The following is a 17072-nucleotide window of genomic DNA, read 5'->3' as shown; positions in this document are numbered from 1 at the left end:
TTCCAGGGTTTTACCTCTTTTGTTTCTAACACTTATGCACTTGCTCCATTTGTAGTAGGATATTCTCACTTCCCAAAATGTACATATAACTCGAGTCTACGTGATTTTCGGCTCTTGTGTGTATTACACTATTTCAATCTCAGATCACTGGAATCGGTGTCAAATCCTACCGCACCGTCCATTCTCACGCTCATCTCGTCACGACAATGACGAGCCAAACTAACATCCCCCGAACTCCTAGGGCCTCCACCTACGCTGATCGTAGCCCTGACAAACCAAGGTGCTGTCCCTAAACCCAACGCGGCTCAGTCTCTGGGACAGGGAGGCACGTAAGGGAGGTCCCCCTGGAATCCCAGAACGATCTCTTCGTGCTGCTCAACCGTGTCTCCAGCCACAGCACAGAATGAAGCCCCTGTAGCCATCTACCCTTTCCTCAGCTCCTGCCCTGGGAGCCAGGTGAGCGCCCAACTCTTGATCCAGGCTCAGCTCACACTCTCAGGGTCCTGAGATCAGCCCCGCGTCGGGCTCTGCCCGGGGCGTGGAGCCTGCTCGATGGCCTCTCTCTCCGCCCATTCTCTCGCCCTGGCCCCGCTCGCACTCTCTACTCTAAAAAACTTAAAATTTTTTTCAAAATTGTTAAAAGATGGCAAAGAAGTGTAACACTGTCAGGAAGAAGGCCAAGAAAGATGACTCAGATGGAGTCTGAGCCAGGTGGCAGCCAGCTGCAGGGTCCACGCCGCCTCTCCCAGGGTTACGCTACCTTTTCTCTCTTCACGCAGCTCACGACCCTGCCAAGGTCCTCAACATCAACGACAGGATTCAGATTCGGATGGTCTTTGGCACCGGACTCGTCCTCACTGGTGCTCTCAAAGGGCTCTTCCTCCTGGAACATCAACGCATCAGAAACACACTTTCAAAGTAGCAAAGCTCCCAAACTGTGAGTCCCCGGAGAGATAGGAGATGTATTAGGCCAGAGGTCAGCAAGCCAAGCCCCACAAGCCGAATGCAGCTAGCCTCAGGCCCAATCCAAGGGCTACTGTCACTTTACACATCATCTGTAGCTACTTTTACACATCACCGTGAGACGGCGGCAGGATTAACAGCTGCAACAGAAACCATCCGACCCATAAAGACAGAGTATCTACCAGCGAGCCCTTCACAGAAAAAGTTTCCTCATCTCTCTCTGAGACACAGAAGCAACCAGGCTTAGTGAGGAACTAAATGCAGGAATGAGGAAAAGGAAGGACTTAAGCATGGCTTTCAAGTTTCTTCTAGAAGTAACTGAGTTGGTGGTGCCGTTCACTGAAACGAGAAAGATGTGGGGAGAAACAGACCAGGAGTAGAAATGAAAAGCTCCATTTTGAATGTGTAAAATATGAGATGCCTCAGACATTCAAGCAGAGATTTTTAAAGAGGATGCACAGACGGGAACAAAATCAGGGCAAACCTCAGGGCTGGAAATACAAACCTGGGACTGGCCAGCACACAGACAGAACACAAGGCCACGAAACTGGATAAGCTCATCCAGGAAGAAAGTACCAACAAAGAACCGCGCACCAAGCCCTGAAACACTGCACCACGTAGAGGCTGGAAAAGGGAGGACGATCCCAAGTGAAAAAGAAAACAAAGCATGAGAATGGTATGGACAGTCAGGAGGAGAGTGATTCAAAGAAGTCAGTACCAAACACTGCTGAGAAGTCAAGTAAAATGAAGACACAGAAATATCCTCGGGGCCTGACAAAACCATGTCCTGGAGCCTAGGAAAGAGCAGCTGCTGTGGGGCAGAGAGCCAGTCTGGAGAGCCAGTCCGGAGTTGGGGGGTGTGACCTGGGACTTCTGCTCCCCGATGCCGGGTGGAGGGCACTGAACACCCCCACTCTGGAAAATAACACGGGGGCACCTGATGGCTCAGCTGGTTGGGCATCTGCCTTCGGCTCGGGTCATGGTCTGGAATCCTGGGATCGAGCCCCACATCAGGCTCCCTGCTTGGCGGGGAGTCTGCTTCTCCCTCTGCCTGCTATTCCAGAGCCTGTGCGCACTCTCTCTCTCTCTTCCACTCTTGTTCCATCTCAAATAAATAATTATTTTTTTTAAAAAAGAAAAGAACACTAAATAACAGAGTATTTTAATAACACAATTTTTTAAATGTGTCACTGAGTTGGCAAACATAGGATGAATTCAAAGAGGACAAATAAGAACTAAAAAGGGTAGAGGTAAGTAAGCCAGAGACGGAACGGAGAGTATCCGCCGGCCTCCAGAGAACCTGACAGCCAGACAGGACCAGCGAAAAGCAGGCAAAGTCGAGGAGATGATACGGGGAGGAGAGACTAACACAGAAGACCAAAGTCAAAGCTGGCACCCTACGAGGCTGCATTTCTCATATACAGATAAATTAGAAATAAATATTCTGAGCTGGAGGAGAAAGCAGAGAAGACAGGCAGAAAATTAGGGGGAAAAAAACAGAGCAAAGAAAAAATAAAAGGATTTTCCAAAGCTTCTGAAGTTTTTGGGAGGGGTAGAAGAGAATCTTATAATAAAACTTCAGAATCAAATTAAAATGAAGTTCCCAAAAGCAATACTCTGACTAAAAGACAGCTGATCAATGTGGTCAATTTTCTGGGGGAAAAAACGAAATTTACTCTGATCTAGAACCCTACTAAGTGAAGCATCAGTTTACTCCAAGTGCACAATAAAGAATGCAGACATGAAAATTCTGAAAATTTCCTTCCAAAACAACCCTCCTCACACCCTAGAGATTGTGCTCCAAAATGAGAGTCAACCAAGAAATAAGAAGACAAGATACCAGAACCAGGGACTCCAACCCAGGAAGCCAGTCAACGGAAGGACTTCATCCGTACAAGTCTTGGAGAAGAGCCATGCATCCAAAACCGTGGAGGAGAAAGGAATCGTGAGAACCCTCCAAGAAATCAATAAAAACCACAGGATACTGAAAAATAATTTTCAGTTCCACTAGAATTTTGGAATGAGTCAGTGACAATCATAGAGAGATCAAAGCAGATGCAGCCACTACCTAAGGGAAATAAGTGTACAGGAGCGAACACGGGACACCACAGAACACAGACGGGAGGAGCACGTGCGCAGTCAACAGATACGGTCTGGCCAGGAAGTGAGATCCAACCGCACAAAGAAAATGAGAAGAAGGGAAGTGATACCATGTGTGTGTCCATGTGAGACAGAGACTTTGAACTGCTTTAAAAATCAAGAAATAGCAAGAAGAGCCTACTATTTAGGAATACAGAGGTAAATATCTGATGAAAAAGCTAGAATTAAAAATGACTGCCCTGGGAAAGTAAGAATTAGAATAAGGCAAGAGAGTATAGTTTTTAATTATAAGCCTAGAAGCACTATTCTAGTGCTTTAAACGTACAAGTGTTTAAATGTACAAGTGTTACTTTTGATTAAAAAAATTTTTTTTATCTAAGTTTGTTTAAACGTTAAGACCCGAGGCTGGTATCAGCTAAAATGGCAGAGTAGGTAACTCCTCGGGGCTGTCCTCCCACAGAACAACCAAAAGTTAAGATTTAACTCTAATTCCCGGAGATCTGACAAAGGTTTACAAGAACCAAGTAAACACTGAATCGAGAAAAAGGAACCTTGTGGTGCCTGCGTGGCTCAGTCGGTTGAGCATCCCAACTCTTGATCTGGGCTCAGGTCATGATCTCAGGGTCCTGGGATCGAGTCTCGCAGCAGGCTCCGCACTCAGCAGGGAGTCTGTTTTAAATTCTCTCGCCCTCTCCCTCTGCCCCTCCCACTCCTCAAGCCCAGGCACACAGGCTTTCTCTCAAAAATGAACTAATAAATCTTAAAGAAAATTATCATATGAGCTCTCCGATATGAGGAATTTGAGAAGCAGGGCAGGAGGTTGTAGGGGGTAGGGAAGGAAAAAGTGAAACAAGATGGGATCGGAGGGAGACAAACCGTAAGACTCTCTAAATCTCACAAAGCAAACCGAAGGCTGCTGGCGGGTGGGGGGTAAGGATGGGGCGGCTGGGGGATGCGTATTGGGGAGGGTATGTGCTATAGTGAGTGCTGCGAAGTGTGTTAGCCTGATGACTCACAGACCTGTACCCCTGAAACAGGTAATACATATGTTAATAGAAATAAATAAATAAATCTATCTTTTTTAAAAAAAGGAAACTTAAAAACAACATCCAAGGAAATCTGCCACAACACTAGCTGAAAACAAACTGAAGAAACAGATTTCAGAAACCATGCACAATAGACAGTTTTCACCAAGTCACTAAACAAACAATTACAACCCAACAAACTACAAAAATAAACCCTGAGCAGGGGAAAGAATCTGATTTCCAGAGTTAACATATTACAATATTCAAAACTTGCAGCTTTCAACACAACCAGCACAAAGAAGGAATAAAAGTCTGGCCCACCCAAGGGAGAAATCGACCGAAACCTTCCCTGAGGAAACGCAGACTTCCCCAATAAAGACTTCAAGTCAATGGTCTTAAAAATGCTCCAAGGGGGCACCTGGGTGGCTCAGTGGGTTAAAGCCTCTGCCTTCAGCTCAGGTCATGATCCCAGAGTCCTGAGATCGAGCCCCGCATCGGGCTCTCTGCTCCTCGGGGAGCCTGCTTCCCCCTCTCTCTCCTCTGCCTACTTGTGATCTCTGTCTGTCAAATAAATGAATAAAATCTTTAAAAAAAAAAAAACAAAAAGACTAGCTAGAAAAGAGAACAGGATATACAAACAGCAGTGGACACATACAGAACGAAGGAAACATTTGTTTCTTATTTGCTTTTCCTGTTCCTCTGAACAGGATGATTCCAAGGCCATGTTCGTCAATCTACAGAACAATGTAATGGTGGGGAAGAGACAAACAAGAGACAGAAAGAGACCCAGAAAACACAGAGAAAAAGCCCTTTATCCCAGAGCACAGAGTGGCTTTGACAGGAATCGGTCGGGCCCACGGTGTCCTGCGGCACCAGAGACGGGGAGGGAAGCGTTACAGGAGATCTGGCAGCTTCCCGTGATAGCCGGAGGAACACGCAGGGAGAACAAGTACTGAACAGCCAGTCCCCTGGGAGAGCGAGAAGGGAACTTAAACAAGAGCGCTGGATGCTGCTGGGCAGGTCTGAGTGCACACATGGGCCTCAAACCGGGGTCAAGGAGCAAGCAGCAGGCAAAGAGGTGGGCAAGTGGCAGGTTTCAACCTGGTCTGGGGTTTGACCGGTCGGGTTAGTAGACTGGAAGGCAAGGCAACTGGAGATCGTTCGTCAAAGAATGAGCATAAAACCCAAACTGGGAAAGGACAGAAGCGGCATAAGCAGTTTTCATTATCCAATGAAAAAGCTATGAAACCAAAAGAATTTTAAAGTAGGACACGTGAGAGACCAGAGGCAAGGTCACGGGAACATGAAATTTCAGAGGTGACTGCGGAAGTGAGGGGCCAAGGTCAACGAAGACAATGGCTGCTGGAGGCGTGAAGGCCAGGCACCTGGCAGGCAGGACACTGCATCAGTCACCCACACGAACGGCTTTTCCCCAAAGGGGAATGACAGGAACAGGGTGCAGAGAAAGTGAGTCAGAAAGTAAGGTGCTTCCTGAATGACGCAAGTGAGCAGGTGACCAAAGGCAGACTGACAGCCGTGATGACAGCGGCAGTGGAACCATCCGGTGACATGAGCTTCCGAGGAACGAGGGTCCCTGAACAAGGACCGGAGACATGTTTCGAAAGTGAGGGACAAAAAGAGAGGAACCTAGGGTGACGGGCAGCCTTCCAGTCCGAGTGACTAACGCAGCCGTCCAGCGAGAGAGTCGGGAGGAAGACGTGCTTAGGGGATACGAGGTTGGGACACACAACCTCAGCCTCGGCAACGACAGAAGCCCCCTAGGCTGGCCGCACGACCGCTGCAGCAGAGAACCGGGAGGGCGCGGCGCGCACGCTGGCAGCCCTGGGAAGGCCCGCCTCTCGCACACGCCGCCCCAGAGCCGCATCTCCCTTCTAACCAGAAGCCAGGAACGGCGTTTCTGGGGGCAGAGGTGAGGCCCAGCGAGCATCCCCACACACAGGACAGCGGCGAGACCCGGACACGGGGGCTGCGTACCGCGGACGATTCGCACTGGCCTCTCTTGCAGCTGCCGTCACAGGGCTTCTTCTCTCCTTTCTCGAGTGTCTGCAGCCGAGCGAGGAACTTGGTCTTCCAGGCTCTGAAGTCGGCCTCGATGCTGCCGTGTGTGCTGTTTGCCACGTCACAGTCCCCCTCCCCTCTCGCCACCACGCGGTGGGCACCAAGCATCCAGAGCCACTTGTCAACCTTCTTGCCAACCTGCAAGAAGACAGAGGAGCTAAGACGCAGTCCTCGAACTAACAGGCTGGGAGCTGGCCCTGCAAAAGGCCCGAGTTCCTCCGGGAGGCCGTCACCGACCCCATCACCGACCCCGTCACCAGCTGGTGCCGGAAGAGGAACTTGGCCTCAACGGGCCCTCCGGCCCCAGCCACAACCTACAAACACTACAAACACTACACTGGCTACAGAACCCGCAAAAGACTCTTTATAAACAAAGGGACAAACCCCTTTACTAGGGTAAGGGTTGCTGCCTTAAAAGACTGAAAACTACTATTCTAAGTCATGGTCAGAATAAAGTAACTTGTTAGCAGAAAAACTTTGTTCCAAAAGGCAGCAAAGCGCATGTTAATAATAAAGGGCAACGCAGTCCGTCTGGCCAGACTCAGACCTCACCAGCTCCAAACTCGGACACGCTGCAGGTGGCGGCGGCTACCGAGCAGCAAGGTGAGGAGTTCAGAATCCGAACGGGCCCCTGAGGGCCAGGCATTACTCAGAGCATGTGCCTGCCTGAACTAAACCAGTCTGGGGTCTACTTCCTTCGAAAATATGGTCAGAAACACACACCTTGATACAACAACTGAACGAAAACAAGCTTCAGGAAAGATCTCCACCTGCACCTGCACTCACGTTCTATCGAGGACATGTGGGCCAGGCGGGGCCCATGTTGGGAAGAGGTACAAGTACAAAAGTTCTAGTAACTGTTAAGAACCACAAGAAACAGAGATGCTCTGTATTTTTTTTTCTTAATTATTTAAAGTATAGAGAACAGGGCGCCTGGGTGGCTCAGTGGGTTAAAGCCTCTGCCTTCGGCTCAGGTCATGATCTCAGGGTCCTGGGATCGAGCCCCACATCGGGTTCTCTGCTCGGCGGGGAGCCTGCTTCCCCCTCTCTCTCTGCCTGCCTCTCTGCCTCCTTGTGATGTCTCTCTCCCTCTGTCAAATAAATAAACACAATCTTTTTAAAAATAAATGAAGTATAGAGAACAGACTGCAAAAGAAAAGGAGCCAAATTAACTTCATTTAGAAAAAAGATCTAGGAAAACAAAACAATGTTTTATTACTTAAAAGAAAATATATGTCCTTCTTCTACTTCCCTTTAAAAATTAACACTAAAGCGTGGTAAGTCAATCAAAGAAAGACAACTATCATACGATCTCCTTGATATGAGGAAGTGGAGATGCAATGTGGGGCGCTTGGGGGGTAGGAAAAGAATAAATGAAACAAGATGGGGTCGGGAGGGAGACAAACCATAAGAGACTCTTAATCTCACAAAACAAACTGAGGGTTGCTGGGGGAAGAGGGTAGGGAGAGGGTGGTGGGTTATGGACATTGGGAGGGTATGTGCTATGGTGAGTGCTGTGAAGTGTATAAACCTGGGGATTCACAGACCTGTACCCCTGGGGTTAATAATACATTATATGTTAATTAAAAAAAAAAAAGAAAGAAAGAAAGAAAAAAAAATCAGTGACTAAAAGACAATGAGCTCAACTGTAACTGTATATAGGGTTAGCTTGAGCCATAAAGGTTGTTCAACAACAGAACAGGTGGCTGAGAAAGTCCAGAGAATCAGTGATCTTCATCCCCAAGGTCCTGCCTGGGGACAGCACACTGAACACGATGGCCATGAACCCAGGCCACTATGACATCAGACAATAGGAGGTATAAGCATTTTATTCAATAAAAATTTACTTGGGAACCTACTACACCCCATGCGTGGATACATATATGTAGCAATTCCCCCCAAAAAGAGTAACACAAGAAGTTCATTATTAAACACCAAAGTTTGGGGATGACGTCACATACACATGTGAATGTGTGTGCATATGAATTGTTTTTTTAATTACAATAGAGAATTTATCCCCATATTTCAACACATACCTACCTTGTTGAAGTGGCTCGCATAGGAAGAATTTCCCAGGCCAAACACAGCGTACCTCATACCCTTCAGGTAAGTTTTGCCAAATCGAAAATCACTGGCTGCTTCCTCCAACCACTTGCAGAACCACTCTGCACTTTCAGTGGGTCGACCATCAGTGTACGTAGCAACCATGAAGGCACAAACGTTTTTACTAGTAACCTAACAAGAAAGTAATTATTTCAGAAGAATATTTAACATACAACTTATCAGTAAGAAAATCCCTTTTTGAAAAGCTGACAACCATGGGCGCCTGGGTGGCTCAGTCGTTAAGTGTCTGCCTTCGGCTCAGGTCATGATCCCAGGATCCCGGGATCGAGCCCCACGTCAGGCTCCCTGCTCAGCAGGGAACCTGCTTCTCCCTCTCCCACTCCCCCTGCTTGTGTTCCCTCTGTCGCTGTGTCTCTCTGTCAAGTAAACAAATAAAATCTTTTAAAAATAAATAAAATAAAATAAAATAAAAATGCTGACATCCACGTGAATACTAATCTCTAAGGACAAAGGTGCTTTCAAAACATTATTCATTTTCAAAAGTGAAAGAAAACAAAGCAAGGACACCACGCATGGGGAGAAAACCCAGTCTCCTGCTCCTGCCAATATACTCCCCGGGGCCCCTAACTATATACTCCATTCCAATTCCCAAGCAGTAGTTCCTATGGTCTCCAGTTGTCATACAGGAACAAAATCCACATCAGGAAAAAACACAGGAAGAGATCTTTAAAATTACCTAAAAAATTAAAGCAACAAGACTTTTTAAATGTCAAGTAACTTATTCACTCAGTACCGTCATCTACGTGGGGAAACAAAATACGCCTCCGTCCTGCCGGCCACGGTTTCCATCTGTTTGAATGCACCTTAGAAATTCTAAGTCACGAGGTAGGTTATAAGCAATCCATTATTAATAATAAAGTCTGAAAGTCCAGACTAATAATTTTTCACAAGTAATTCTGAGCAGATTCAAGCTCGCTCATTTGCACTCCGCTATTCTCTTACGGGAGAAAGAAATGGCCACAGCTGGCAAACGATGTGCCACTGGCCCAGTCCGGCCCACGGCCTGCTCTGTTTCATAGAGCGTTATCGGGACACAGCCACACTCATCCATTACGTATTGCCCACGGCTGCACAAAAGATGATGTTTACCATCTGGTCCGTTCTAAGAGAAGTTCATCGACCCCTGCTCTACGAGCTTCAGAATCATCTGGAGCACCTGTCAAATTACCGTCCCACATCCAGGGCTGGGCTGCATTTCTAGCAAGTTCCCAGGAGATGCTGATACTGCCCATTCAAGGACCACACCGAGAACCCCTACTATAAGGAAACTCCCCTGAGCACAGCTAAAAGGAAGAGGATTTCTCAGGTGAAGAAATTACACCCACGTAGATGTTAAGTAACGCAGGGACGTCACACAGGTAATAAGAGATTTCTCTGACTTCACAATCCATACTCCTTCTGCTACCCAAGCGGCTCCGACCTCTTAGCTCACACGTGGTTCATAGGCCCAGCACATGCCACCCATCACCTTCGGTCGACTACGAGGTCAGTAGCAGGAGGGAGGAGGGAACGTCAAACCACCACCCTTTCCCACCCTTACTCCCGCCACAGGGAAGATCTCACGCCAGGGGGATGGGTCCCACACCACACACTCAGCACCTCTGACACTGCAAACTCAACCAACTCAAATTCCTTAGCACGAAAATTAAATTTATTCTGAAGATTCTATTTATCCCGCAACGCAGGAGGTCAATCCCACTTGAGAGTCTGGACTGAAGGAAAACATGACCCAGTCACCAACCTCCTCTACTAGATGATCATCTGGGTCATAGTCTTTCAGATCGACGACTGCCACAGGCAGATCTAGGGAGGTAACCGCTTCAGCAAGACTTGCTGCAAATCCCTAGTAGAGAATAAAAAAGAGAAAAAAAATCACATAAAGTCCTCAAGAAGCTAAACAAGCAAAACAGTCTTCACTTACGCCGGCTGCCAAAGGAACAGGCATTTATCGTGAGGAGCCTTTCCACTGACAAACGTTTAGCATCATCAACACAAACACTACTCCCACTTCTTCCACTTCCACAAGTCAGCCGTTCGGCTGTGCGGTTCTCACTCTGTACGGACACGTCCGGCACAAAATCTAAACGGGCTTTTGGCGATCCGGCGCCTTGCGCTGCTAGAATAGACATCGGTGATAAGAAATCCCGGAGAGGGAAGAGAACGTGACGTAGGAGAAACGTGACACGCTTCTGGAAGACAGAAAGCAAACAGAAGCAGGCTGACAGGGAGCAGAAAGCCCGAGGGGAGAGTCCCTATGCCTGACAGAACCCTGGACAGACTCTGGGCTCAGAAACAGCCACGATGGTGGAGCCAGGAGGGAAGCCCGGGGCAGAGAGGAACCGAGCGGCAGTCTGAAGACGGGACAAATGCGCTCCAAGCCCAGGCAGCATCTGCCCTTCACCCCCCGATAAAACACCCGCTAGCTGACCGTCGGCTCCCCACCTCCCAGGACGAAAGCGAGGCCCACCGAGCATCCGTTACTTTAGTGGCATCTACCATGCAGACCGTCCTGGGCGGTATCACCCAACAGTGACAATACGTGCACAGTCCCTGCAGCGGGGAGCTCACGTTCTAGCGGACAGAGACGAGCAGACGTGGAAATGAGAAAGGACACAGTTGGTCAGGTGATGACCAGGGTAAGGGGGGAGAACACAGGGAAGGACAGATATGGGGACAATTGTTATTTTACACAGGGAGGGTCGGGATGGGTGCATGAGATAAAAAATAAATAAATATTCAGTCTTTCTCGCTAGTTCCTGGCACAAAGCTCCTACAACACTTGGCACTTCCTGGCTCTGGTAAGCTAATGAGAGAACTCATGGGGAGGCAGGTCCCAGGTAGCTCCAGGCTGGGAGCCGGTCACCACAAAACCAACTGTGTGATTAAAGGCTTAGAACCTTCACCACCATTGATCCCAGTGAGTTCAATCGTCTATGGCCTAGGATTTGAAATGTCCAGTAAAAGCCCCTCATGGCAGGACTCGGAGTCTGTGGGTGCTGCTGTGCTGAAGCGGTGGTGGGCACAGAGTACGCATGGAAGCTCCAAGCCCGCCTCCCCGCCAAACCTTGCCCTATGCGAGTCTACCATTGTCTGCGTCTGCCTTGTATCCTTCCTAAAACTGGGAAGCATACTTAGTCGAGAAATTTCCCGATTCTGTGAATCCTTCCAGGAAACGATCAAACCTAAGGAGAGGACTGCGGGGTCGACTTCATAGCTGGTCCAGTCACGAGCACCGGTGGCCCCTGGGACTTGGGACTGGCACCTGAAGCGGAGACAGCCATGCAGACTGCGTCCTTACACCCGTGGAGTCTGACAAAAACTCTGCATTGTTCGTGTCACAACTGGACGGCCAGTGTGGAGAAGCGACACGTATGTGGTGCGACAGACTTGAGCCGAGCCTGAAGCATGTGGGAGACAAGCCACGAGGCTGCCCCACGCAGAGCAACGGGTACGTGAACAGGCCCACAGGAGGGAGCGGGCTTGGCAAGGAGGTCAACAGGACTAGAGACGTGAGGACCAAGGACAAGAGGTAAAAGAGACGGTGGAGAATCGGAGGCGAGGGCCTCCGGCCACTGGGAGGGCTCGGATTCACTCTAAGTGAACGAGGAGGTCAGTGCTGGGTTTTAAGCTGAAGGGAACGTGATTTCACGTAAGTTTTCGAAGTCCCCGAGCTGCCGAGCTGAGAGGACACTGAGGCCAGGGGAGGGGCTGAGCAGCATTGAATGAAGGGGACCGGCCAGCAGGGAGGGGACCGCAGTGACCCAGACTAAGGCAGAGGGTGCCGTGAGCCAGAGTGCTGAGACGCAGTCGGCAGCTGGATCCATTCTGAAAGTAGAACAAACAGCATTTGCTACCAAGGGCATGTGGGTAGCAGGAAAAAGAAGAGAATTCAAAGACTTGCTGTTGTTTTAACTAGTCAACTGGAAACAACTGGAAAGATGAAGTTGCTGTTTACTGAAATGGTAAGGGTTCTACGTGGAAAAAAAAAAAAAAAAATGGGAGTTCACTGGGATGCCTGGGCGGCTCAACCGGTTAAGCCTGTGCCTTCGGCTCAAGTCATGATCCCAGGACCCCGGGATGGAGCCCCGAGTCAGGGTCCTTGCTCAGCAGGGAGCCTGCTTCTCCCTCTGCCTGCTGCTGCCCCTGCTTGTGCTCCCTCTCTCCCTCATTCTGACAAATAAATTAAAAAAAAAAAAAAAGGGGGGGGTTCAGTTGAAGCGTACTAATGTCGAGAGGCCTACCGGACGTCACATGGAGACCTACGACAGCCCACTGGACAGGAGAGACGAGCTGAGGGGAACAGTTCAGATTAGAAACGGACACAAACGAAGACGTGCAGGTCAGATCCAGTCCTCCATTTGTGTCCGTGGGTAAAAGCTCCCGGGACCCAGTCGTGCTGTTCAATTTACCCGCGGTCTGTGGTCTCTACAGCGCGGAGCTGAGTAGATGCAACGAGGCATATGGCCACAAAAACTACAAACCTAAAAACATAGCATATAAAATAAAATACCTTGGGCGCCTGGGTGGCTCAGTGGGTTAAGCCGCTGCCTTCGGCTCGGGTCATGATCTCAGGGTCCTGGGATCGAGTCCCGCATCGGGCTCTCTGCTCAGCGGGGAGCCTGCTTCCCTTCCTCTCTCTCTGCCTGCCTCTCTGCCTACTTGTGATCTCTGTCTGTCAAATAAATAAATAAAATCTTTAAAAAAAAAAAATAAATAAAAAAAAAAATAAAATAAAATACCTTGCCCTTTATAGAAAAAGTTTGCCAAATTACATCTAACAAATAAGAATATGAAGCTCTAGATGACAAGATTCCTGAGAGTGAGTGCAAATAAAGACAGGGTCTCAGGGATCGTGCCTTGGGACACTCCTGTCTTTCAAGGTCAAGAAGATGAGGAGAAGGGGCGCCTGGGTGGCTCAGTGGTTAAAGCCTCTGCCTTCGGCTCAGGTCATGATCCCAGGGTCCTGGGATCGAGCCCCGCATCGGGCTCTCTGCTCAGCGGGGAGCCTGCTTCCCTTCCTCTCTCTGCCTGCCTCTCTGCCTACTTGTGATCTGTCAGATAAATTAAAAAAAAAAAAATCTTAAAAAAAAAAAGAAGAAGAAGAAGATGAGAAGTCTGCAAATGGTGAGGAAGACTAGCCTTGGCTGAGAAGGAGAGCACAGCGTCGAGGCAGACAAAGTGAGAATTACTGAGCAACGTGGAAGTCACTGGGAACACGTCAGGATGTGCAAGCCTCACAAGAGCGGCCCAAGGCCAACAGGCGCAGGGAAATTAGAGAGGTGGAGTTAGGGGCGCAGACGCTTTCAAGGAGCTTTATTCTTAAGAAACAAAAACAAAAAAAAACTGACGTGGTAGTAGGACGGAGATGTGGGGCCAATAGGAAACGTGGCTTGCCCCGACCCACGACGCACAGGAAATCTGTAATTAGAAAACACAAATGTGTGCACACAGAACCAGAGAAAATCCACAACAGCTACACCATCGGTCTCTCTTCTATACTAACAGAAAGCCGCGGATCACTAAGAAGAGTTTAAGAACAAGCAGCAGGAAGGAGAAATAGCAGCAACAGAAAAAGTGAGAAAGCAGACAAATCAGGAAACAGAAAAAGCGAATTCATTGAGATACACTCTTTTTTTTTAAGATTTTATTTATTTGAGAGAGAGAAAAAGCGAGCACAAGCAGGGAGAGCCACGAGGCAGAGGGAGAAGCAGACTCCCCGCTGAACAGGGAGCCCAATGCTGGGCTCGATCCCAGGACCCTGGAATCACTACCTGAGCCAAAGACAGATCCTTAACCAACTGAGTCACTCAAGTGCCCCTACGGAGACATATTCTCAAATTACTAATAAAATAATATGAAAACTGAAAAAAAGTGGTGTTTTTGCAACTAAAAACATAATAGCCAAAATTAAACATTCAAAAAAGAAGGTCTGGAATTGAAATCTCACAACCCAGAGAAGAAAGAAAAAGTTACAAAAGAGGAAAGATGTAAAACAAAGGAGCCATCCAAAAGCTCTAACATTCAACCAACAAGAGTCCCAGAAAGAAAAAAAATTAAATAAAATGGAGGGGGAAAAATTTTTCCCAAGAAATCTTAACAGAAATGCTCACAAATCTTCAAAAGAGCCCAAGTGTCCAGCATAATAGCTAAAAAAAAGCCAATTTAGACACCGCCTCAAAAAAGTTCCAAACATAGGGGTACTTGGGTCACTCCGTCAGCTAAGCGTCTGCCTTGGGGCTTGGGTCATGATCCTGGGGTCCTGGGATTGAGCCTCACACTGGGCTCCTTGCTCAGCGGGGAGCCTGCTTCTCCTTTCCCTCTGCTTGTGCGCATGCTTGCTCTCTCTCAAAAAAACAAGTAAAACCTTAAAAAAAAAAAAAAAGTTTGAAACATCAAGGACAAAGAATTGATTCTAAAAGCTTCCAGAAATAAAAGAAGTTAAGTCATTGACAAAGGAATGAGGAGACCAGCTCCGATAGTGAGGTGACACCTTCGAAGTTGTAGGGAAAAGCTGATCTCCCCTACCCAGACGTGAACCCATTCAGTGTGAAAGCAGAGTAAAGAAACTCCAATGGCACAGCTTCAAGGAGGGTCGTCTAACCCATATCAGCAAAGAGGCGGCCCACGATAAAGCCAGTGAGATCTGAGGAATGTCTGTGTTAATTACTATCAGGAATCGGTAACTTTAACATCGATAATCTAGAAACACAGCACACACAGGTTAAAAAAACAGCCGTGAGAGAAACCAAAAATCCGGAACAGCTCAAAGGATTCACTAGAGAGCACTTTCCATTATGAACCCTCCGCACGCCTGGACTTGGGACAACCTGCGAGTGCAGATGTGATCCTCTAGAAAACATTAAAAACACACACGAGAGAGGCTATGAATGAGATCTTCTATAAACAACATAAAAGGACTTCGTTCTGGCTGCCCAGATGCCTTTTTCACCTTTCTGCCGGTTTCCCACCTCTGTTGCTTACAGCTGAACTCGGCATGACGAGACCCTCTACTAAGAAGTGGAATATAGACCCTTCGCTGCACTTCCGCAAAACCAAGAATCTTACTCTGCAAATGTCCACAGGAGGGCAGTGCACCCCTCCTCAGTCCCACACAAAAAGATCTGGACACTGACTTTTCTTAAGCTTCATTTTCACGTCCACCTTAGAATCCTCTGACCCGCTGTGGCCTCCATAACGAGGAAGCCGGCAGCGTATGCGTCTGCAGCACGTATCTACTTTAAACACTATGCAGTATCTGTGGTCAACCACTTAACGCTATTAAACAAAATACACTTTACTAAGTGGACGTGTGAAGTTGTGAAAGTCAGGCCGCACCCGGGACACCACTGCGGACATGGTCTTTCACTGTCCCCTACTTCTACATGCACCATCAGTAACAGGCTTAGACCTCCGCGAGGCAGAGGTGACCTTCAGAACAGAGACCCTTCGTGACAGTGACCAGCTGACACCACCAACCCGCTGGAACTGGGCCCAAGGAATAGAAACCCACCCGGCACCCCAGAAAGGAAAAATGTAAGCTGGAAAAGGAAAAAAAGATGAAAAAAAAAATCAGAAGACCAATTCCGTTCGCTGTTAGTGGACACTTTCAAGGCATCGTGTACAAGATCAGGAAACCCAAGGAAAAGCACCGCATGAGGTTCTCACCTTCGCGGTTCCAGTCTGGGAACCATAGAAAATCTTCACTCCGGACACGGAGACCTCCTTCCTTTGAAGAGAGATAGAGCCTTCTGTCCCCAAATCCCGGCTTGCTTTTGGAGCCGATTTCTCCTGGGAGCTCTTGTCCTTGAAGACAAACAAGTACACAAAGTCCATCAGGTCCGAATCCTCTCCCAACTTCAACAGGGGTGAAAACTAGCAGACACCGACGGACTTTACTCTTCTCCTGATCCCTCTGGTGTCCTCCTCAAATAATGACCTGTGGGCATACAGCTGGGTCCCTGAAAGGCCGGTCCCAGGCTTGCTGAGACGATGAAGACCCCACTCCCTCCAGGAAAAACTGCGCATACACCCCCGCCAGACGGGCTTCAGCGAAGGGACAGCAGGAATTACACACTGATCCTGAGTTAGGGGTGAGGAAGGAGGAGATACCTGCCCTTTGGAGACAGAGAGGAGATTCCTTTTTTACAAGTTTACTTTTCCACTACGGAGTCTTCCTGTAACTGGAGAGCGAGACACCCGCAGCCCCTCAAAACATACGTATTTAACTTAGTCCATAGTAACTTGGACTCTAAAAACGAGAATAAATTCTTTAGGCATAAAAACAAAGTCTAGACACCACACGGAAAGTGCAGGCTCCTCTCAGTTCTTCCGAACCCCGAACCCCGAGAGAACCGGCCCTGATGCCCTGCGCGAATCCGGCCCCTCCGTGCTCCCGGTAAGAAGGAACCGCTTACCCGCCTCCTGACGACGATCTGGAAGCAAATCCACAGGCTGATGCCACAGGCCAAGCCCACGTACACGTAAAACCTGTTTGTCCACAGCGAGACCCAGGGCGACGAGGAGTCCCAGGCGCCCGCGGGATCTGCATCGGAGCGACACGCACGAGTGACCTGACTGGGAGCGCACAACGCGGCTCACCCCAGCCGCAAGGACACAAACGGAACCCGACCTTCGCCTTCACGGACCGGGTCGGACACCGACAGAAGCGGCGCGGCCCGCACCGGGAGCGGCAGGACACCGCACGGACCGCCCGCACCGGGGGGCGACAGGACACCGCACGGACCGCCCGCACCGGGGGCGACAGGACACCGCAAGGACCGC

At 48.8% G+C, this 17072-nt stretch overlaps 1 protein-coding gene across 1 annotated transcript in view; it reads right to left on the bottom strand.

Annotated features, from left to right (window-relative positions):
* LOC116876316 (S-adenosyl-L-methionine-dependent tRNA 4-demethylwyosine synthase TYW1-like) overlaps window positions 1-17072 on the bottom strand; it is a 199739-nt gene that overhangs the window by 182004 nt on the left and 663 nt on the right. The window contains exons 2-7 of the mRNA XM_032872374.1: window positions 16706-16833; window positions 15957-16094; window positions 10033-10134; window positions 8208-8402; window positions 6084-6305; window positions 761-883 (exon numbers count right to left, since the gene is read on the bottom strand). Coding sequence (XP_032728265.1) covers window positions 761-883; window positions 6084-6305; window positions 8208-8402; window positions 10033-10134; window positions 15957-16094; window positions 16706-16833 — 908 coding nt within the window. The remainder of the gene's footprint in view (window positions 1-760; window positions 884-6083; window positions 6306-8207; window positions 8403-10032; window positions 10135-15956; window positions 16095-16705; window positions 16834-17072) is intronic.

This window comes from Lontra canadensis, unplaced genomic scaffold, assembly GCF_010015895.1.
Source record: "Lontra canadensis isolate GAN:19392208 unplaced genomic scaffold, GSC_riverotter_1.0 scaffold45, whole genome shotgun sequence".
NCBI lineage: Eukaryota > Metazoa > Chordata > Mammalia > Carnivora > Mustelidae > Lontra > Lontra canadensis.
Note: the sequence above shows the minus strand (reverse complement) of the source record. Positions and strands in the feature narration are given on the sequence as shown.